General features: G+C 36.6%; 1 protein-coding gene across 1 annotated transcript in view; it reads right to left on the minus strand.

Annotated features, from left to right (window-relative positions):
* The window catches only part of TUBGCP6 (tubulin gamma complex component 6), a 27,839-nt gene extending 6,780 nt beyond the window's left edge, over positions 1-21,059 (minus strand). The window contains exons 1-19 of the mRNA XM_070947948.1: positions 20,310-21,059; positions 19,552-19,715; positions 18,565-18,775; positions 16,578-16,751; positions 14,604-14,725; positions 12,564-12,639; positions 12,068-12,177; positions 11,788-11,879; positions 11,330-11,469; positions 8,384-8,533; positions 8,105-8,186; positions 7,931-8,019; positions 7,616-7,731; positions 6,660-6,798; positions 6,462-6,578; positions 4,313-5,558; positions 3,632-3,672; positions 2,831-3,023; positions 645-813 (exon numbers count right to left, since the gene is read on the minus strand). Of these exons, the coding sequence (XP_070804049.1) occupies positions 645-813; positions 2,831-3,023; positions 3,632-3,672; positions 4,313-5,558; positions 6,462-6,578; positions 6,660-6,798; positions 7,616-7,731; positions 7,931-8,019; positions 8,105-8,186; positions 8,384-8,533; positions 11,330-11,469; positions 11,788-11,879; positions 12,068-12,177; positions 12,564-12,639; positions 14,604-14,725; positions 16,578-16,751; positions 18,565-18,775; positions 19,552-19,715; positions 20,310-21,059 (4,181 nt within the window). The remainder of the gene's footprint in view (positions 1-644; positions 814-2,830; positions 3,024-3,631; positions 3,673-4,312; positions 5,559-6,461; positions 6,579-6,659; positions 6,799-7,615; positions 7,732-7,930; positions 8,020-8,104; positions 8,187-8,383; positions 8,534-11,329; positions 11,470-11,787; positions 11,880-12,067; positions 12,178-12,563; positions 12,640-14,603; positions 14,726-16,577; positions 16,752-18,564; positions 18,776-19,551; positions 19,716-20,309) is intronic.
* Positions 21,060-22,501: the final 1,442 nt, after the last annotated feature.

The raw sequence follows: 22,501 nt of genomic DNA on the forward strand, positions 1-22,501 counted from the left end.
TTTTGTGTTTTAAAATCTTGAACTCTCCTCTTCTGCCCTAAATTTCCCATTGTTTGCACCTACCTTTTTTGGTGAGGAAAAAGAAAAAGAAATCTCTCTCTGCCTCATTTTGTCACGTTGCAGCAAAGACCTTGCTTTACTTTCAGTTTCGTTTTTTAGCTAGGGAAAAAAAATCTGCTCCAGCACTCTGCAGGGCACTCTACAGCACTCTGCAGAAGCAGAAGAGCCCTGCACAAAACAGCTGAGAGTCGGGAGGCCGATCTAATCAACTTGTGCTAATTAAACTATGCTGAAGCTGAAAGGGGCTGTTTTTTCTTGCTGTTTGCTTGCAAGAAGTTAAGTGCTGCGAGGCACAGGCCAAAGGATGGGGGTCAGTGGGTGGGCAGGGCTACATTCGGTGTATAAGACGCACATAAATTTTCACCCCCTTTTGGGGGGTAAAAAGGTACGTCTTATACTCCGAAAAATACAGTATATGATATATGATATGATATACATTCTTTCTGCAGTAATCACTAAATTGTCTATACTATTGACTCAATAAAAGGAGGGGAGATGATAATTTGTTTGTCCTTAACAAAACCATATGAACAGCAGAACAAAGTACTCTTATGTATTGATTTAATAGTTCCAATACTACTTACTGAGAAACTAAGGGGGTAGTGATTGACCGTTTCATCAGTACTGGAAGTGATAAGAGCTCACTTAGTTGTACAGCTGTTTCATCTGTTGCAGATTGTTTTGAGGGATCCACAGGGAAAGTGTAGGATCTGGGGATCATGTGATGTAAGAGATGGGAAACTGGAAGCTCGGCTGCATAACAGGTAAAACAAAAATTTGTAAGGTGAAACATTATTTTTAAAGATTATCGAAAAGTAAAATACAATAAATCGAACAATCAATATGCAACGATCTGTAGTTTGCACTCACCATCTATTTAGTATATAGATAACAACCATAAAGCAATGGAAGTATTTATAAAATGCTGTTCAAAAAGTTGAAAACTGAATGGAATCATTAATGCCAGAGTGAAAAGATTTACAGTAAATTAGATTATTAATTGGGGGGGAAGGTACACATAAACATAATTTAGCACATGCTTTAACCACCAATAAAAAAAATTGCCTTAGTACATAATACATATATATCTATGCCTAGGAATTCTGGATAACAATTTCTAGTGCCTGAATTATGAAACTCAGGTGACCCGTGAAGCTACAAGAATGGAGATTTGCCATTTCTACACAACGGAAGTATTTTTATTTAGAGTTCAAAATTACTACGAAAAACAATTTCCCAAAGTTTTACAGTAAAGGGGACAATATGTGATCTTCAACATGTTATTAAATATATTAGTATGAGGTAGTCATAACAACAGTCAGACAGGGATACCCCAAATTTTCAAGGATTGACCCTTTTCTCTTCTGGATCATCCCCAGAAGTTAAACTTAAACCAGCAGCAAGTTAAAATGTCCCAGACAAAATTTGGGGTGGACTATGTTTGGAGCATTACATGGATCTTCCAGAGTGGATAATTAACCTCCAGGAAAACATCCAGAATAGGTACATTTCGCATAACATTCAGCTCTGCATAACCTTAGTCAGAGATTAAGAGAGTTGTACATTTTTGCAGGCCCTAAAATACTTACAGATCATGCACCAAAGTTTTACGTACTGTAGTGGCCGTACAATGAAAAAAGAAGCATGTTAAATCTTGACTTATTACTGAGCCTCTCTTTTCTTGCAACCTTTAGAATTAAATCAAATTAGAATTAAAAAAAATATTTTAAAAACTCACTCTCCCTAGGCTAAACAAAGTGGTCAACTGATGTAGAACATCTACAGCAAATGTGACCAACCACGGGCAGCATGAAGTCCTGAACAGCTAGTTATGCGGCCCCACAAGATTGTAAACATTCAATACTATTATGAGATTTTTTTTTTAGTGATACTATGTTATGTATTTTATATGTGGCCCAAGACAAATTCACTCTTCACTCAATGCAGATCAGGCAAGCCAAAATGTTTGTATACCCATGAGCTAAAGATTGTTGTGGTCTGCCGGCAGCCTGCGAAGCTGGCAGCGAAGTCGGACAGTGAGGAGGCTGGGGAGGAACATGGGCCAGTCCTGGAGTCTGGGGAAGGCTCGGACGAGGGCTCTGCATGGGAGGCAGAGATGGGCCAGGGCCATCTGGGAGTTATGTGCTGACTCCAGAGCCTCCAGAGTCTGACATCAGCGAGGCAGAGGAACAGGGGAAGTCTGTTCCCAGTGCACGCATGTGCAGAGCTGCCAGAAGGCAAGAACAGTTAAGACAAGAGGGGCAAGTAAGGCTTGGAGGTGACTGGCCCCTCCCATAAGACATAAAGGTGGAGCAAAGGGACATGAGCCTTTGCAGGAAGCAACTTTGTTCGTTCTGGTTGGTTTAAACTCTGAAGATCCGTTTTGACTTTGTGCTCCGTTTGGCCTTTCAAAGCTAATTGGCAATTAGGTATTTGTCAGTGTTTCAAAGGAGATAAAGGTGGATGCTTATCAGCCTTATCCCGAAAGACTGTGGCAGACTTCTGTCGGACTATTCACAAACTGCTTGGGACTCATTACAGGCTGTGAATGAACGTAATTCACAGCTGTTGAAATAAAAAGAGGGTTTTTGGGACTAAGCATGTGATTGTTACTGTCTCAGGAAGTCTTGGTCAGAACAAAGATCATAAACTCCTCACCCTTGAGCTACTGAGTTATAGGTTAGCAACACTCTGAATTATCTTCTTTGAAAGGCTGTATCATATCAAGCAGTTACATTGTCTTAATGCATCTCGCTTTGAGACTACTCACACATAAATTCATATTGATCCTGATATTTTTCCAGGCAATATTGATTAGATAAAGCTTGCAGGTAATCATCTTCTTTCTTCCACATAGCAATATTGGTGCTTCCTCCTTCCTGGTTTTCAGGCACAATAACCTCAGAGACAGAAATTTGCTGAGTCACAACACACAATGAGGTTGATTTTTCAGGTTCTTCTACCTGATGAAAAAGAAATGTTGGTATTATAATGTTCCTTCAACTGGTATATTTAAGTAGTCTCATTCATTTTTCTAAATTCTAAAATATTCAAATTGACATACAAATATAATGGAATAAAAACAGAAATTTCTCCAGTTTCCATAGTGCAAAAAAGTTAGTTTGTTCCCATATAAACCAACAATTAATTTCAATTAAACATATTAGCATTAATATCATCACATGGTCTCTGAATCATTCCTTAAAATTGCTAACTCCCTAGCTAGCTAGTTGGAGAAGAAGGGAATCCCATTTTAATGTTAAAAGAAACAGTGGAAGATAATAATATAAACCTCTGTTCCTTTCTGTTGGTCAACTGCTCCTTATGGAGACAACAGACTCCATAGCTACACATTGATGCTGGCATTGCTAAGCAAAATCAGCTCAGTGAAGCAAAACATGCTAAGCAGCAATAGCCAAAGCAGCAATATCAAAATACTACTCCTCTATAATTTTTTCCTTGCTGGCTTAGCCTCAAAAGCCTCTGTCAAAATGGTGATTGGAAAGTCAACAGTCCCTTTGCATTTTGAAATGGTACAAAAAGATATTATTCATAAAGTGATTCTTCTCACCAGGAAAGGCTGAAGATCTTCAATATCATCTTGGATGACCACTATATGAAAAAAGAAATATTATGTGGGGGAACAGAAGAAATACATAAAATTCATATACATAAATTGAATATCCTTTTTGTATTCAGTTTTTATATTTCATATAAATATTTTATAATTTAGGCATTCTGTATATAACTTTACTGACCGAGAAGAAACATCAGGGTAATATATTTTTGGAGCCATATCTCTTAGTTCAGTTTTAGTAAAGTTCTTAATAATAATTTTGTAATTTGGATTTTAATATTTTAACATTTTTAAAGTTGTTTTATAACCTGTAACCTCTTGTTTTTGTTGCATAAACAGCTTTCAGCTATTAAATGCCATTCATTTTCCATTTATTTTTATATAAGGGGGGCATTCTTAAGATTTGTTTACGTATTAATTTCAGTTTTAATTATTTTAATGTACCTGACAAATCTTTATTTTTTGCTACATAACTTCCCCAAACATGACCTCCTGACTGCTCCCTTTAATTACGAAAAGTATTGGGGATTGTAACCCACCATATTAAAGAGCAACAACTGGGATAAGGGTTGTGCTTAGGAAACTCAGATGTTTTCCACTCAGCTATTTGACTTCTCTGAATTCAACAGATTTCTTTAGTAGCTCTATCATTATATATTGGGATATGTCACTCACCTTGTTCTTCTTCCCCAAAGCTTTCTTCTTGCGTTTTATCCAAGTTAGCCAATCCAAGGTCAGGTGGTCTTGTTTCTTGTTTTTCTCCTTTCCCATCAGAGAATCCTCCATTATATAGAGACATCTGTACTGTACAACTTGATGCAGGACCAAAACCTGCTTTAAGATGAGGTAATGGATCACTGTCAGTTGAAGGAGTCCATTCCCCCAGTTGAATACTGGACTGGGATGCATGACCGAAGGCACTCCATCGAGGCTTTGAACTCTCAGAATCCGAAACCAGCTCTCCAACTTTAAAATGTGACTCAGAGGCATGGCCATGGACATTCCACCGAGGTCGAGAAGATAGACTTTCGGAAACATTTTCCCCAGTACAGATATTGGTATCCAAAATGTCCCCCTGAATATTCCATCGAGTTCTTGTGGCTTCTACCTTTGGCACATATTCACCGATCTTTATATTAGCATCTGAAGCATGACCATGAATATTCCACCTAGGTCTCGAGAGCTCTACCTCAGAGGCATATTCTCCAACAGGAATATGAGCTATGGAAACATGCCCATGGATGTTCCAGCGAGGCCGGTGAGGCCGTACTTCAGAAGCATATTCTCCAACCTTGATGTGTGCATCTGAGGAATGACCATGTGGATTTAAATGTGGTTGGGAGAGTTCAGTATGAGGAATGTAGCCTCCTATTTTAATACTCGCATCAGATATGTGGCCATGAATGTTCCACCGAGGTCTCCTGCTTTCAACATTGAACACATTTTCACCAACCTGAATGTGGCTTTGTGAAACCGAAGGCCTGAGAACAGTGTTAAAGTCATATTCATTTTCCAGAGAAGCATGGAAGACTGTTTCTCCTTCTATAGCCTCTTTTGGCAGAGAATTACTTTCCTTTCTTTGATCACTTAAGGAAAGATCTGAATTGATACTTTCCAAAGCTTCATCCAACAGGTTTGTCTGTTGCGTTGTTTGGAGTATTTCTTCCTGAGGTTTTGGCAAAAAATCTTCAAAATTCAGACCAAGCTCAGACATACCCTTTGAAAGTGTTGCCATCTGATCACTACAGGCACTTTGAGAAGCAACTTCTGCTTCTTCTGATTCAGAGCAGTCCGTAGGCTGCACATTTAGGGGCTGTTTTAATTCCAATGACTGATCATTTGAAATGTAATTTGTTAGTTCAGATTTTGTATCTCTCCCCATGTCCATAATCTTTTGATGGTCAGACTCTAAAGAAGTTACCTTGGGTGCAAAAATTGAAAATAATTACAACAATATATATGTAATTCAATTAGATAACTGACTTATATTCAATTATTTTCTTTCACTTGAAGTTTCTGAAATTACTTACTGTAATATACAATTTTATTTTACAATTGTACCGGTATTTAGTAGCTCATCTTATTGTCTTCACTAAATATCTCAAAGGGCTCAACAGTGTTTCATACGCCATGGAAATCATCTAGGTTACCACAAACATATAAGCACTAATCAAAGGGCATATTCATAAACCAAATATTCATCTTTAAACAAATCTTTAAACCAATCAACCATATCCATCTTTAAACCAATGGTAGGCTACATGTATGAAGAAAGTCCCAGTGCATGGGACTGCAACTTAAAACAACGATCAGGACAGCTACTTCAAATCTGAATAGAATAAACATGGCTAAAAGGAGAAATGATCTGAAGTAAGATAATTCCCTATATTTATTTTTAAACTGCATCAGTTGTTATTGGCCAAGATGCTAAAAAAAAATATAAAAATGACTTTCTTGAATTCCAGGAAATGGTGTAGATATACATGATATACTATTACATGCTATTACTCATTAGAGGTGGAGCAAAGCATTGAAAGGGGTACATTGCAATATGTACCGGTATAATAAAGTACACCCTGAAAGCATTATGTTTACTGTACCAAACTAATCTTAACTTTATAATATTGAAACTTTATCCAATTTTTATACTTTTGAACAGGAAAAGTTATGGCTTTTTAATAACACAGAGCTAAATGATACTTTTTATAGTTGTAAAAATGGCTATGTCAAATACCAGTCTGTGATAAAATGTCTCTTTTTACTAGACATTTTACTAATTTTTAAACTCTGGCCCCAAGCCATATATGTAAGAAGAAATACAAACCTGAAGATCAGCATCTCTCCCTTGGCCTACAGGCAGCATAACCTGTTGACTTTGGTCTTCTGGAATTATATTTATTTTTTTCCTGTACTTTCCACCAGGGAGTTTTTCAAGCATGTCCTAAACATAAAATAGAAATATTAATGTTTGTAATAATAGGTCCAATGTGATTTTTTAAAAAAGAAAGAAAAGTATCAGTACCTCAATATGTTTTTGATCTTTTGACAGAAAATTGAGACGGGCTGCTTCCAGTTTATGCCTCTGAATTCTCCATAAAGCTTTTTTTTCTCTACGAGCTGCATCTTCAGACAGCTTAGTATAATGGTCAATTAACTCTTGTCTAAATGGAAAGAAAAAAATACCACTTGTACCTTAGATCAAAGATACTATTAAAGCAGAGCAAAACTAGCAAAGTTGATTAATACAAATTGCATTACTTCCAAAATAAATTCAGCCCAAACAGTCAAAATCAATGAGCAAGATAGACACTCATGGACTTCAATTTAATGAAATTACCTGTAATGTAATTATAGTGTTCAAAGCTTACAAAATAATTACCCAAAAAATCTACCCTAACTATATGCGAATTTACAGAATAAAAAACACAAATGCCACGTGTTGCTGTGTCTTCAGAAAGCACAATACTCTTTCCTACACAATCAGATGGCAAGATTAATATTGTTCTATCATAGTTCGGTACTGTAAGTAAAAATACACTTCAGTTGGTACTTTTGTGTCAGCTTGTGGTAAGTATATTGTGTTCTTTTAATTGTTTACTCTGATTAGTGGTGCATGATCCATTAGATTGGCTGAATTCATCACTATGTTTGACAACTCCACAGACAAAAATATGGCACACTAGGACCATGCAAGGCTTCAGATGTGTTTGGGCAAGGTGTTTCAGAACAGGTTGGAACAGGAATGCAGCTTCTCTCTACCAACTCATGAAAGCAACTGCTTCTTTTTCCATTTAATGAGCTGCAGAGAGGTGCTGCATTTGATTTTCAATATTTCAAACCATCTCTTTTTAAGCTACGCATTCATGATTTAAGAGATTTTTAGTATTAGCATAAAAAATAAACATTCTTGTCAATGCTAAACTAAACCTGCTCTTGATCACTGAAAAATCTGAACATGAAATACTATGATTTGCTTACCTTGCCCTTTTCTCTAAATCTTCTTCTAAAGCTTTCAGTCTCTTCTCCCTCTCTCTGAGTTCCCGAGCATAACTAAAATCGTCATCAATTTCTTCCTGTTTCAGAGTACGTCGACGCTACCAAAATATTCAGAAAGATTTTCAGAATAATTTTCCAAGACCTTAAACTGAGCTGTATATTTTTTCAGGCAAATTCAATATCCATCCATCCATCCATCTATCCATCCATACACACACACACACACACACACACACACACACACACACACACACAGCTGCTAGTGAAAATGTACATTTCAGATGAATAAAAACATACCTCTTGATCTTTTATAAATTGTTCTTTCAACTTCTGAAATTGTTCACATTTTTTTACATCCAGTGCCATTTTTTCTGATATCTGTTGATCTAAAAATAAAGTTAAAATGCATATTTTTATAAGAAAAAAACATAGAAGAAACTCAACTAGATTGCAAAGACAAGTGAAAATTACCAGTAATGGCTTTGAGAGCTTTGCTAGCCGTTTCTCGAGCATGAGCAATTAACTCCTGTTTCTCAATTTCCATGCGCAAAATCTAGAAGAAAATCCACATGATTTACTGTAATTTTCAAATGTTATATCATAAAAGGAGACATACATTACATAAATGTATGTAATTACGTAAATTTGAAATTCAAAATATTACCACTCAGAAATCAAAATCTTGTCTAGATCATGGACAATGGAATGGAATCATTTCCATTCTGAAATTACTCTGTTAAATATATTTACCTTTTCTTCCTTGCTAATGGTACTATAGCGAGCAATTCTTTCCATTCGACCTACATAGACTGCACAATCTTTCTCAATCTCTTTTAACTCATCCAGGGAGAAGGTTACTGAAATCCGAGGAACAGGAATATCAGACCAGCATATGTAGTGCTGCAAAGATTGAAAGATTAAAACCAACTTTGCTTTTAAATTATACACCTTTTATTTTTCACTAGTTACATACATTGTTTAAAGGCCACAATCCTATACTTTCTGAATCTGCTGGCCTTTATTCCTCCTGTAACCGTATACTTTTAGCAAGTGTTTCTACTACGAAGAAGATAAAGAAATAATCTAAAGCAAGCAATGTAGAAGATATTCTAACCACAACCTGCAAATAAAATGAACTCTAGAATTTCATGGAAATCATGGCACAAAAGGAGATAGGACGTGAAATCCCTAAAACACATAGAGCAGGGATCTCCAAACTTTGCAACTTTAAGACTTGTGGACTTCAACTCCCAGAATTCATCAGCCAGGAATTCTGGGAGTTGAAGTCCACAAGTCTTAAAGTTCCCTAGCTTGGAGGATGCAACTGGACCTTGTAAGAAGACAAAAAGAATAGCCATGCAAGCTGGCAATTCCTTACTATAACAGCCTGAGGTTCCTGCCATCAGCAGTAAAGATAAAAGGATAGGACAGAACAACTTACAAGACTTATCAAATCCAATGCCATTTATAACCTCCTTCTGATACATATGGGAATAAATAATACTGTAAAAAAACAGCCAGAACCTCCACCTATGTTGAACATGATTGGTCATGCAAATAAAAGTGGTATAAATAAATAAACTGGGGTGAATGGGAGAAATCTGCTTTCTGGGACCGCAATCTGAGTTATCTAGATGATGGATTGTTGGCACCTAACAAGGATTAGTTTAAAAAAAAAATTGGACAAAGCGTGGCAAGGTTCAAAAGGCTTGAAACCAAATCCACTACAAAACGGAAATAAAAATGCTGAAGGACCACAGAAAGAGATTTGTGTAATGTAGAAATTGTGCTTCTTAAGCCACTCAAAGAAAACTGAGAAATAACTTTAGTTCATAACGTTCATGCCCTTCAATGTTAGTACTAATGTTTGGAGTATGGAAATAAACATGAGCTTGAGTTCTCAATACAGAATATAGAAGGTACAACAGAGGCTGAGTGAAATGACTATGACTACAACACAGCAAGCGAATTATACTATTTGCGAATTATACTATTTATTCAAAAGGAAACAGAAGCAATACAAAGCAGGGAAGAGGAATTTGTAAATATTAACCCTGCTTGGAGACTACAGGAAGCAAGGAAAAGATGTGGATAGTACCATACTTTCCCAAAGAAAGCATGTATCTTAATAAGGGATAAAACTCTATTCATAGAAGACTTATTTCAATATCTATTAGCAGACAAACTCTGCCAATATGTTCCTTCCAGAAATTCCTGATTTGTATTGCTTGCATTTTTCCTTCAAAAGCTTGAAAGAAGGTATAAGAAAATCAGCTGTCCATGACTTGATGTTACTCAATATGGGAAATTAGTTGAAGTAGTGAAAGGAACATGGAAGAAAATGATCACCTAATTTTGGAAATTCTTGATTTTCAGAAAAACTAAAACGGTATACACTCAAGCATTTATTATGGACTTCTAAAAACAAGCTTTTGATAAACTCAAAGAATGACTGGTAGGCTTCGATGGCAAGAGAAACTAATCAGAAAGGGCTCAAGAAGAGAATGGTTTCCTAAATATATTACAAGCACACCTGCAAGCAATTCAGGTGAAGAGGAATAGTGAAGGATAGCAGAAGAAGCCAATAGTACTATACCCAAATAAGACAATATACAGGTAATGGAAAGAAGGTCAGAGCAAAGGTAGGGGCACAGAATTGTAGAGAAAAACATATGGACAGAAAGAGTTTAGGTTAATAAAGAATGCTAAAAATACAAAAATGGGTTGAAAATAACATTTAATAGACAAAACAAACTATGATTTTTTTAAAAAAAAGAGTAGGTGATTGTAATTAAATCAGCATTGAGATAGGGCTGCAAAGGCAGTTTTAGGTTGTATCAACAGATGTCTAATTTTTAAATAACAGTAAATTATCATTAGTATATTTTGCTTTAGTCAGATGTACTTTCTGCCCTAGATCCAGTTCTGGGCACTATTTCACCAAAGTCTGAAAACTTGGAACAGATTCAGAAAACAGCTACAAAGATGATTAGCAGGTTCAAAAATAAGCCTTAAGAGAGACTAAGGGATCTGGACATGTTAGCAGTGATAAAATATGAAGTGAGGAGGCATGACAGTATTTCTCAAATACTGGAAGGAAATTTTCAAAGAAAATCAGGATGAAAAAAGAGGACAAGCTGTAGAACAAAAGATTAAAATTAGAAGATTTCAAATAAACCTAAGGAGGGAAAAATCTTAGCAGAAAGAACAATCCAGCAATAAAATCAGTGAAAGGTGGTTGACTCCCCTTCGCTGAATTTGTTTGGGTAGAAATTTGATTATCATCTGTTTGAAAGGGCTATAATTTCCAATCCTGCCCTGAGTAGGAGTTGGCATTATATGGACAGAATGGCCCTATTCACTCTAGAAATCTATGGTTTTATCAAAAGCATTCCCTAAAATCTCTATCCTTTGAGTACAAAAGAAAGAAAATTATTAACAGAAATCTCCTAATGATTGCTAGGTTCCAGCTAATATACTTTGGAAAAGAGAAGAAAAGTTTCTAATTTAGCAAGTCTCTTAGACAATTTCAATATTGCAGAAAAACAATGCCTCTTGCCTATGGATTCAAAGAATGAATATCATACTTGATGGTAACGACTGCGAGTATACACAGCTCTAAAATTATATCAATAGCCTTAGAATTAGTGTTTCAAATATACTAAAGAAAATAATAAATTAACTTCTAATACTTACCCTGGGACAACACAGCTTCAGTAAGTTTATAGTTTTCCCACAAATATATACATCATTAGCAATATGTTTCAAGAATACAGGAACACAATCTTCTACTTCTTTAGAAATCAAAACATATCCATGGGTCCAGTAATGCTTGTCTAAGTATAAAGAAGTACAACATATCAAAAAGAGTTCTGAATTATATCGTTTTGGCATGGTTTTAAAGGAATAAAATGCAGTAAGAACCCAAATACTACCCATTTGTTCTTCACAAGCCAGGCAGCTTCCTTTGAATGGCATTTGTGTTGCAAATATTTTTCACTCATTAGATTCCATTTCTCAGTCCAACATATCTTATAGAAATAACTGTTGTGTTGGAGAAAAATGAGTGGAGGGAGCCTTATTTGTGTTGCCCTGAGTTCCTGAACAAAACGTGGATTATAAATCTAACAAATAATATTTCAAAGAAAGCTTACCTCTAAAGCCAAGATAATCTTCATTCACCTGAATCATGAATTCACCATACACATCTCTGAATACACCACTATACACCCAGTCGTGGATAAATCTAAAGCAGAAAACATTGGACGTCCTTTTAAAAAAAGATATTCTAGGATGGCTGTTGTATGTAAGATTAATATGATATCACATCGGATTACTAAAAGGATTCAGTTACAGTAACCGGGAAAATCTGTGTGTTCTAAGAAATCTATTACATCATTTTGCCAGATCACTGTGACAATGCATGGCTCCTACCTTGTGTACGGTTCACAGCTTGTTTTCAGTAGGGACAGGAGAACTGGATAATGTTCACTGCTGCAGTTATTAAGAGTCTCTTGGTAGAGATATGAAAGAAGTTTAACTCCCTGAAATACATACAAGCCAGTTTGTGTAAAAAAGCATAATATTCACATTTTTTTCAGTTCAGACTCATTTGCCTGGCTCTATCCAAGAAATCAACTGGATAAAGCTAATGTTGACAGCTGTTTCTTTGCTCAAGTGAGCCTGTTTTAGTAGTTACATATTCAGGCTCTCAACAGGTGGGGAAGTACACAATATTTTTTGCTCAGTTATATTATTTCAAATATTGATGAGTACAAATTTTACAAGTTGAATAGTATAGAAATCCTATCAAACCATTTAAAATGCATGGCCTCTAAACATGTTGAGACCAACTATTTATTACAACCAAGCCATAAATAAAAATATACAATGTTTTTTTGCTGTGACAGAAACAAACCCATGTACTCACAGTTGGAAAGGAAGCACTGGTGCCTCCACCAGCTCCCACAGCAGTCGTTCCTATGCCACAGAGTTCAGCCAAATACCTTAACGCAAAGACAAAACAGTTACACTTGCACAATCACTTGCAGAGTATTAAAACTGTCCAAGGTAGTGGACAGACAAGATAAGCTCTGAGCTATACCCTGATGTTTGGCTCAGAAGATGATGATTAGAACCTTGCATCCTTAATGGAGTTTTTATGGAGTTATTAAGGCAAACAAATGATGAGATATCTTGCCTTCTAACCCAGGATTCTCAAACAATATATGTTAAGTGTAAACTTTCAGGAAAAGATAACATAAATATATTTTATTATAGGTCTTGGATTAAATCCAATTTAAATTAACATTTTAATTTATATAATTAAATATTTTAATATACCATACATTTCAAAATATCACAATCAATTAAAACAATTCATAGCAAATACCTAAGTATGTTAATTATGTTACATTGATCTAACTAATATACTGTACTACTGTATAATAAAATATTTTTCAATTCTTTGAATAGTCCATTAGTAATAAGTAGGTGTGCCAGATTATCTTGCCTAACCTAGGTTTGAACCTGAAAAGCTAAGCAGAGCCAGATTTCATTAATTCTTGGGTGGGAGTTCACAAGGAATCCTGTGGTTCTAAGCTAGTCTGGGACTTCGAAAAAAGATCTCTGAACAAACCACCAGCCAACCATTTCTACTTGGTCCCATGAAAACAACACTGATGTGTCTAACCAATGTGACATTACTTACATAAATAAATGTATGTGCACCACACTGAGGCAGCAGCTTTTTTATAGAGCTATATTAGAAATGAGGGGTCAGGACTACATTTTTTATTCCCTAATGCTCTTCTAGCCTTAAGGGCATCTGTCATGGCTGCATCGGAACCCGGTTTGGAGGAGTTGGAACCGGGACCATCCAAGAGGGATGGCCTGTCTCCCTTGGCATGTTTGGAGAGGCCAAGCACTGAGGACAAAGCTGTCCGAGGCCCCTCAGGCACTGGGGGAGGTGCCTGACCAGACGGAGAACTGCCTGCCTTCACAGACACAGGGGAGGATTGGCTGCTGATAGGCAGTGGGGCTGATAGGCAGATCTCTTCTGATGAGGAACAGCTGCCTCTCCACTCAATCCAAGGGCAAGGAGAGTGGAGTGCAGGCAAGTCCAGAGAAGAGCTGCAAGGCTACGCAGGAAGTGGTCACCCCACCCCTCCTCATAAAGAACATATGGAGAGGAATGAATTAAGGAGAAGCTGTGGGGAGTTAGTCTTTGCCAGGAACAATTGTTTGTTTTGGATTATAGTCCCGTGGCTTTGACTCATGCCTTGCTTCAAGGACCGCTTTTCACTTTTGCTTTGAGGACTGCTCTTTGTCTTGCCTTAGTCTTGTGGGCTGCTTTGTTTTACCTTCAGAACTGCCTTTGTTGTGCACCTTGTCTTGCCCTGGGGATTGCCACTTGTTTTATGACTGGACTTTCCTGGTAATATATGGGCTGCTGTTTGGGGGACTGACGGTGGCTGCCTTCAGGGGTGGAGCCTTACTGGCCATTGGAGGGCCATTTGTTGAACATGTCTTGCGGACAATAAAAAGACTCTCTAAAGCCTGCCTTGCCTTGATCTCCTGGGTCATAACAACATCTTCTTAGTCATAAAAATTATATGTTTAATTCAGGAACTTATTTTAGCAGCTACAACTAAATTACAGTAAGTGTTTATGGTTTTGTGAACCAACGGGGGGAGGGCAGAGCGGATGGTTATGCATGAGCAGCGCTTGCATGAATGGAGCATGCGCACACGTGCTCGCCCGCTGCTTGTACAAATGGGGATGTGTGCATTCTGCTTCCACAGTCTGGTTCTAAATGTCTCCCAGCCCAGTAGTGGGTCATAGCCAGGTGGGGTTCAGGACCCCTGTGTTAAAATAAAGGCAGCACCTTTCACACAACTGTCTTTGGGACACTGTTGAAAAGTGTTCAATCTTCCATTTCTGTCCTATTACATTAATCCTACAATGTTACCTTAGCTGTCGTCCTAGTTTTCGGAAGAGAAAGCTGATTGTTAGAAGAGTTAAAGTCGGGGGAGTGGACAAAACACACGCTCGGTAGTACTGTAAGTATTTCCTCAGTCCACTTGTGAATGCCTAACAACAGGAAAAAGAAAGGTTTTTTTAAAATTAAAAATATTAAATACAATGTATCTCATAGTTTACTAAACTGGAAAATGGAGATAGGATACGTTAATCTTTTTCAGTGGATAAGGGTCTTTTCACACACTACAGCTTAGTCACCAACCTTTTGAAACATAAAACCATTGTTCAGTAGTGGCACACATTCTATGCATGAACAAATGAACTTGTGTATCATGTTAAGTTATGGCTTCCTTAATCAGTTGATAATTGAGACACGACTGCATTACTGTCAATTCTTACAGTATAAACCATGAGGGCTACAATACGCCGAGTCAAAACCAAAAACCAGTTAAAAACTTGGTTTAATTTATATCCACTTATAAATATATAGCAGTGGGCACAGAAAGATTTCTACCTAATATAATCAACAATATATTCTGTACACTACATATACCTACTACTTTGTGGGATGTGGACAACAGTATGTTGAATTCTAAGGCAAACTCTAGCCTTGGAGACCCCTGAATGTATAAATAGCATAAGCAGTATGGAATGGAACTGGGCTTTTGTATTCCTTGTGATATATCAACCAAAATGTGCCAAAATTGACCGGTATTAGTCTTAGGTTACATTATAGAATTTTGGCACAAATACGAATCTGAATGTTGGTTGCTGAATAAATCAAGAACAGTATATCATAGAAGGCATTTGTGAGAATAAATGGAATGCATAACAAATGATACAATGCTGAGCAGGGAATAAGACAAAGATATATGGATGCTCCCTTGGCTTTTTCGTGTCTTTATGTGTAGATATACAGTGTAAGGAATATTTGTTTCAGTTATTAGGTATATTGGGCTAAGTCTAAGACATGAATCTGCATGTGTTTTTGTATGCAGAGACGTTGTTAATGAGGTTAATAAGTTAATGAAGGCATGAGGCACTGTTGTCAGTACCTCCTATCCAAAAAGCACCTTAAATGTTACACCAAAGCTTGGCAAAGCCTTCTCCTAGCCAAGTACTCTGCCTGATTATCAAGCAGGAAGGTAAGAATCCAGAAGAAGTCCCAAATAATGAACTTGTTTCTTCAGGAAAGTGCAAATCCAGTCCCCAAGAAGAGCTAGCTTAGGCCTTGTTAGAGATCTGATGGTTTCTGTAGAGACAGCAGCACTATCCTCTGGGACACAATAGAAGCTTGCTTTGTCCCATCCACTATCTTATGATCTCGAGAGACTCTATAAAGAAATTTACATCATCCCCCTACCTGGCTCAGTATTATATAAGTGAATGTCATCAGCAAATTAATTATACTTCACCCAGAATCAACAAATGATGTGTCTCACTAGTATTGGGAGAGAAAGGAATCATGTAGCATGCATCCTGGAGAGACAAAGAGCTTGATTGGTCAAAACTACTGACTGGAATCACCTGCTCAGAATGGAGACCTACAAAATAGTACCTTCTGTCTGTAACATCACAAGTGTCCACAAGAATGTTATGATCAATGGTATTAGAACATAATGAAAAATATAATAGGACTAAGAGGGCTGCATGACTACAATCTAGGTTCTGGTGCAAGTTATCTATAAGAAGGACCAACACATCTTCAATCTCATAACCAGGTTGAATCCCAAGTGAAATGTAACAGTTAGGTTTATGCATGGACAAGGTTTTGCTTGCTCTCAGCACCTCATTCTCCCTACACTTTGTGAAGAAGAGTTTTGTACAACTGGAATTTAAATGAACAGCATAAGAACAAAAGGCAATTTTTTATTCCAAAACAGAGGATATACCAGACGTTACTATTAGGTAAAGAGAAGACTACATTCAACCAAATTAATAATAAAAACTGCAAGTTCATTACCTGAAATACAAGCCCTTTTTTGTATGAGGAGTCCAGGACTGGTTGAACAGAAAAACGGCTCAGTCGTGTGTAATAAGTTCCATATTCAGCCACTTCTGACAGTAGACAGTTCATACTTTCAGGTGAAGTTCCAGATACATAAATGCCTTGTTTCACCACAAATATCTGAACTGCCTATAAAGTTGGGAAAACAGTAACAGGAAATTACTAAAATGCACAGCATAGAATATATTTACTAAACAAATGCACGTCCTCATAAATCCAATTGTGAATACTTAAATGTACTATTTTTATATTAATTTTAAAAATAAAAACCTACTGAATACTGTTAACAATTTTAAGAAAATATTACCTCAATGCTAAATACTAATTTGACATTGTAAGAATATATAAGCTTCCAGTAAAATTAAATACATTTTAAGTAATTTAAATCTGTATTTTAATTCAATAGGAAGGTTTTACTATCTAGGGCAGGGGGCCGCCCTGTTTGGAACTGGGCGGCCCCATGTTCCTGTTTGGAACTGGGCCGCAGAAGTGATGGATGTATGTGCACATGCGCAAAGCTGCATTTGTGAAAGTGATGTGCACACACATGAAACCATCCCCCTCACGTCCTGCCTCAGCCAGTCTGTCAAGCCGGAAAGGTTGGAGACTGCTGATTAAAAGGAGCACTAGAACATTTCTTTTCTATACGTTTCTATGAAATGTCTTTATAATAAATAAATTATAGCCTGAACTTGATTATATAGGACAACTGGAGCAGTCCCAGGCCGTGGCCCGTCAGGAACCACACAGCTGAAGGCAAGCGAGCGAAGTTTCATCTGTATTTGTAGCTGCTCCACCTCAGATCATCAGGCATTAGATTCTCATAGGAGCGAGAACCCTACTGCAAGCTGCACATTTGAGGGATCTAGGTTGCACACTCCTCCTCTCCCTGATCTGTGAAACAATTGTCTTACACAAAATTGGTCCTTGGTGCCACAAAGGTTGGGACCACTGACCTAGGGTATTGATAATTAATCAGTAAATATATGGCAAATATTCTTTTGTAACAACAAAAAGTTAATTTTACTGAATACACAGTTCATGTCTTAAAATTAAATCAAAGTTATGGCCATTAATATTTGATAATATATTTTTAAACCATTCAAAAAGAATCTGGACAGTTTATGAAATTACTTATAATAGTTAAAAAGTAGAACAATGTAAAACATTAGTAACTAGTAACAAATTAACTTAATAATGTGGGCATTTAAAATCGGCAACTAATGTATTCTTTTCCACAGTATAAGACTGGGTACTTACATAATTCAATTCCTTTACTTAGTGAGTTTTTTTTAATAATCATGTCTTCCAAGAATATGCAAAATGTAGGAGCAGTCCAATGTCCATTTCCATTTATGAAAACATCTTGCTTGAGAAGAACCATTCTCCTTCCACTATACCTCCTCACCAGCAACAATCAATGTTTATTTCAGGATAGAGGACTCTTTTGAGTCACCTTAGAAGTATTTGGGGAGGGGGGGAGGACAAGTATTGCAAAAGAGAGGGGAAAATAAGGTCCATTTTGTGAACCAGTCTCTCTGCTCACAGTATGGTGCTGTTCCTAAATCAGTGGCATTAAACCAGAGTTCCTCAACCTTTCCAGCTTTGTGGACTGGTGGGGGGGGGGGGGGGGGGGAAGACGGGATGGTTCCAGGCAAGCGGTAAGGAACAGCACACACGCTCACCTACTACTCGTGCAAATGGGGATGCGCACCCGTTCACTTGCCCGCTTCCACAGCCGAGTTCAAAATGGCACCCAGCCCAGTAGTGGGCCATGGTTTGGGCACCCTTGCATTAAACAATACCATTGATAGATTTTGCAAAATTGAGAAATGTATACTTTTCTTAGGCTACTTTGTCCAGCATGATATAATGCAAAAATGCATATATAGTTTTTTCTATTAAAAATAAAACTATTATATACTATATCAAAATGTTATACCTGATTAAATGAGAAAGAAGTGGATACAACTCCAATAAGAACATTTAACACATCTTTAACAATTTCTGGTTCTTTTACTAATACACGCTGTGGTAACTGAAATTTAGTACTGCTGAAAAGTTGCAGTTCTTGTTCTCGAAGTCTGCAAAATTTGTCAAAGGCTTCTCTTCCAGCTTCTGAAAGATATGGCTCCTCTTTTTTCCCAGGTGGACTGTCAGGAAAAACCACAAAAATGTTAAAACTAGAAGTCTGAATTACTGATTATTGACAAAATCATGAATAACATATACGGTTTTCCTTTTCTGTTTGATCTTCAGTATAGCTAAGCTATGAATCATGCATAAGTATCCACCATGTTATAAAGAGATGTAGATTACAAGCTGTTTCCAATTTACTGGCATCTAAGCATTATAGCTCACAATTCCTTTTGAGTAAAGATCTTTTTATTAAATATTATTTAATACCTGTTGCATTAAATAAGCACTTGGCCTTATTGCCATGCACTCAAAAGCCCAATTGGGCTTATTATCAGGGGATGTCTTATTTTGGGGAAAACAGGGTACATTATATTCTGAAACCTGTTACTATGCATTCCTTTTCATCAATAATTATGTATCATCCAAAGGAATGCAAATATGCATATTGTTTATCAGTTTTCCTTTACTACTACAGCCTCCACACTATTAGGTGTGCAACTCCACACATTTCCTGTGTTTTGCCACTATCAAAAATGTAAAGAGGAAGGAAACATAACTGAACAACTTAGATATGAATGTGATATTTTGGATCCAAAGACTGCCATTCTCCAGTTTTCCATTCATTGCAAACAAATAGATTTTAGTTGTCAGCAAGGTAACTCTGGAAATTGAACTGTAGTATGAAATCTAATGAAAAGACTTGGAACATTGTTGTACTAATCACAGCATCCTCCTGCCCCAAAATAGCTCATTACAAGCACTTTTTAAAAATATAAAGCAAAATACTTACAATCCAATTCTTTCCCAGCACCGTCGTTTACTAGGTCCATAAGTAAGTGCTGCCTCCCAGAGATCAAGATCTGGTGTCACACTGGGTTCTGATTGAGAGTCTGGAGTAAGATTGGATGCTGACTGGAATCCTTCATCTTCAGAAGGATCAATACTTTGGGGAACCTGCAAATATAAACATACTCCTTTACTGTTCCTATATTATTACTTTTAACAATTGTGCTCTGGGATTGTTCTAATAAAAGTAGAGCTTATAACAAATTGTTTAAATTAAAATTAATACTTAGATTTAGTTTGTATCCAACTTTCTATAGAAAATCTCACGAGATAATAGTGCTACACTATACCATTCAAACAGGAATAAACAATATCAATAAATGAAAGCAATAAAACATTTTAGAACCCTAAGTTGTTGTGAAATATTGGTTGACGTGTCAGAAGCATATTACTGGTCAAGAAACATTTTGTAATGTTGAGATAGGGACAAGACATACTGATTTTCTTAGTATATTTATGTGAATCACATTATACTTCAAGATGGAAACATACAGCATCAGATCAGAGGGATGCATGAAAATGAAAATCTACATTTTTGCTTTGTTTATCCTTCCAATGAGCTAATAATTGTGGAATTGCAGAGGTAGAGTGAATGGAGACAGTGGTGCTTCTTAACCAATGTCATCTGTATTCTATAGAGGAAGTATAAATATCAATGAGTTCATTAAGACCAATATTGGCATAGACAAAACAATCTTATACCTTGATTGCAAGTCCAGACAGATCTGCATTGTCAGGCACTGGTGGCAAATCCAGCTTGATGTCCATATCATATGTACGACTGTGAATGAGAGCACCAAAGAGCGAGACCCGAGTTTCTCTCTCATATCTGTCCCCCATTGAACAATTCTGTGAAAACAGTTCCACCATAGGAAGACCTGTACCAGGTGCTGCCTCCATAATTTGCAAGGTCTTTTGAATTGTATCATTACATTGAAGTTCTTCATTTGCAATAAAAGCCTGCACGTCTGCTTCAAATATGCTAACATCATAATAATCATAACCTTGATATTTAGTGTTTCTTCCTACATATTTGTTATTCACGAAATAATCCTTTTTGAGGGGTGAACAATGAGGAGGCCCAGTTCCTGCAAGCTGTACCAGAAAATCCAAAATAGAAGTAATTTCAGTAAATGGTAAGCAAGTAGACTTTTCTAATTCCTCTACAAGTTGCTCCAGCCTGTCTGCTTCTAAGCTCAGTCCAGCAACTCTCAAATTGAAAGACAGCATTAATATTTTGTTTTTCACAGGGAGTCTAGAAAAATTTGATTGAGGAACTTTGTGGGTTTCATCCAGAAAAAGATTAGCAAACAAAGTATTATATACAATCTTTTTGAGACTTTTCCTTGAAATTTTTTTGCTGCTCTTTCTTTTGTTCAAATGGAACTTTGTTGACACAGATACTATGTGAGCCTCACACAAGTCACCAAATAGTTTTGTAATACTCTCCATGGTTCCATCAGTTATGGATATCCACAATCAACTCAGAATGAATCCAGCACCAATAGTCAAACAAGCATTGATTTGTGTTCCTAAAAAAATGAAAGAAAGAAAAATTATTAACATAATGAATGCTGTCTCTATTGATTTTCTCTGCATTATAAAATTAACAGCCAAGACTTTGGTAATGTCCCACTTGCAAACATAACACTGTCATAGCAGCTCAGGTAACTATTAAGGTTTTTGTCAGAGTAATAATCTATTTTAAATCTTTTAGTCTAATTAATACACAAATCTTTAATCAAAACTTGCTACTCTTTTTTCAGAAGACCCTAGCCACATTTTGTATGTGTGTGGGAACTGCATGTGAGCACTTTGAGGTTAGTTTTTGACTCCTGGTGACAGCCTGGACAAGTCTCTGCTTATTTTAATTAGGCTATGACACTATTTTCTGTAATTTCTTTCAAGGTGCCACTTATTTACTTTATATTTCTTGGCAAAACATTATAAAAACAATGCAAGAGAAAAAGGGGTGAGCATGACAGAAAAGAATCCAGCGTAAACTAAATGCATAACCTATCAAGAAAGAACACACACACTTTATATAGAATCAACTGTTGGGCTTATACCCCACACTACCTAGGGCAGATGGTGCCAACTATAGCAAAAAATGAAGTATATATAACTGTGATGAAGAACCAAGTTGGGAAGTATAATCTGCAAGAATAAAAAGTATTAGATGCCAGTTTCTGCCCAGCACAAATGTAAATTAGATAACTTGGTACAGTGATGAAGTGAAAGAGACCATGGAAAAGAACTAGCAAAAATAGTTCTATTAAAATAGCAAAAAACTGAAATGCTTTGAGTTAGGGTCTACACTGAACACTGCAAAGAAGGCAGTCAAAGACAACAAGAATGTCAGAGTAAAAGCTGCAGAAGCATTTTTCATAGAATAGAATAGAATTCTTTATTGGCCAAGTGTGATTGGACACACAAGGAATTTCTCTTTGGTGCATATGCTCTGTGTGTATATAAAAGAAAAGATACATTTGTCAAGAATCATAAGGTACAACACTTAATGATAGTCATAGGGAACAAATAAGCAATCATATTAGGAAACAGTCAATATAAATCGTAAGGATACCAACAACAAGGTTACAGTCATACAGTCATAAGTGGGAGAAGATGGGTTAATTCATGAAGATTAAAGATGTTTTGTAAATGTATGGAGCGGCCGAAACATGGAGCCTCCTGCGTGTCCAAGGGAATTAAAAATGACAAAATTATTTAGAATAAAACTGTAACAGAGGGAATTGCAAGGAGCATTTAAGAGATTTGCATGGGATGATAAGAACAACCAAGAATGATACTGAAACAAATGCTAAAACATTTTTTAGTCTCTAAATAACAAAAAGAGGCTTCCCCCGGAGTTACGAAACATCCAAGACTTACGC

The sequence above is a fragment of the Pituophis catenifer genome, unplaced genomic scaffold (assembly GCF_029215685.1).
Source record: "Pituophis catenifer annectens isolate HBS135680 unplaced genomic scaffold, rPitCat1.0.hap2 SCAF_7, whole genome shotgun sequence".
NCBI lineage: Eukaryota > Metazoa > Chordata > Lepidosauria > Squamata > Colubridae > Pituophis > Pituophis catenifer.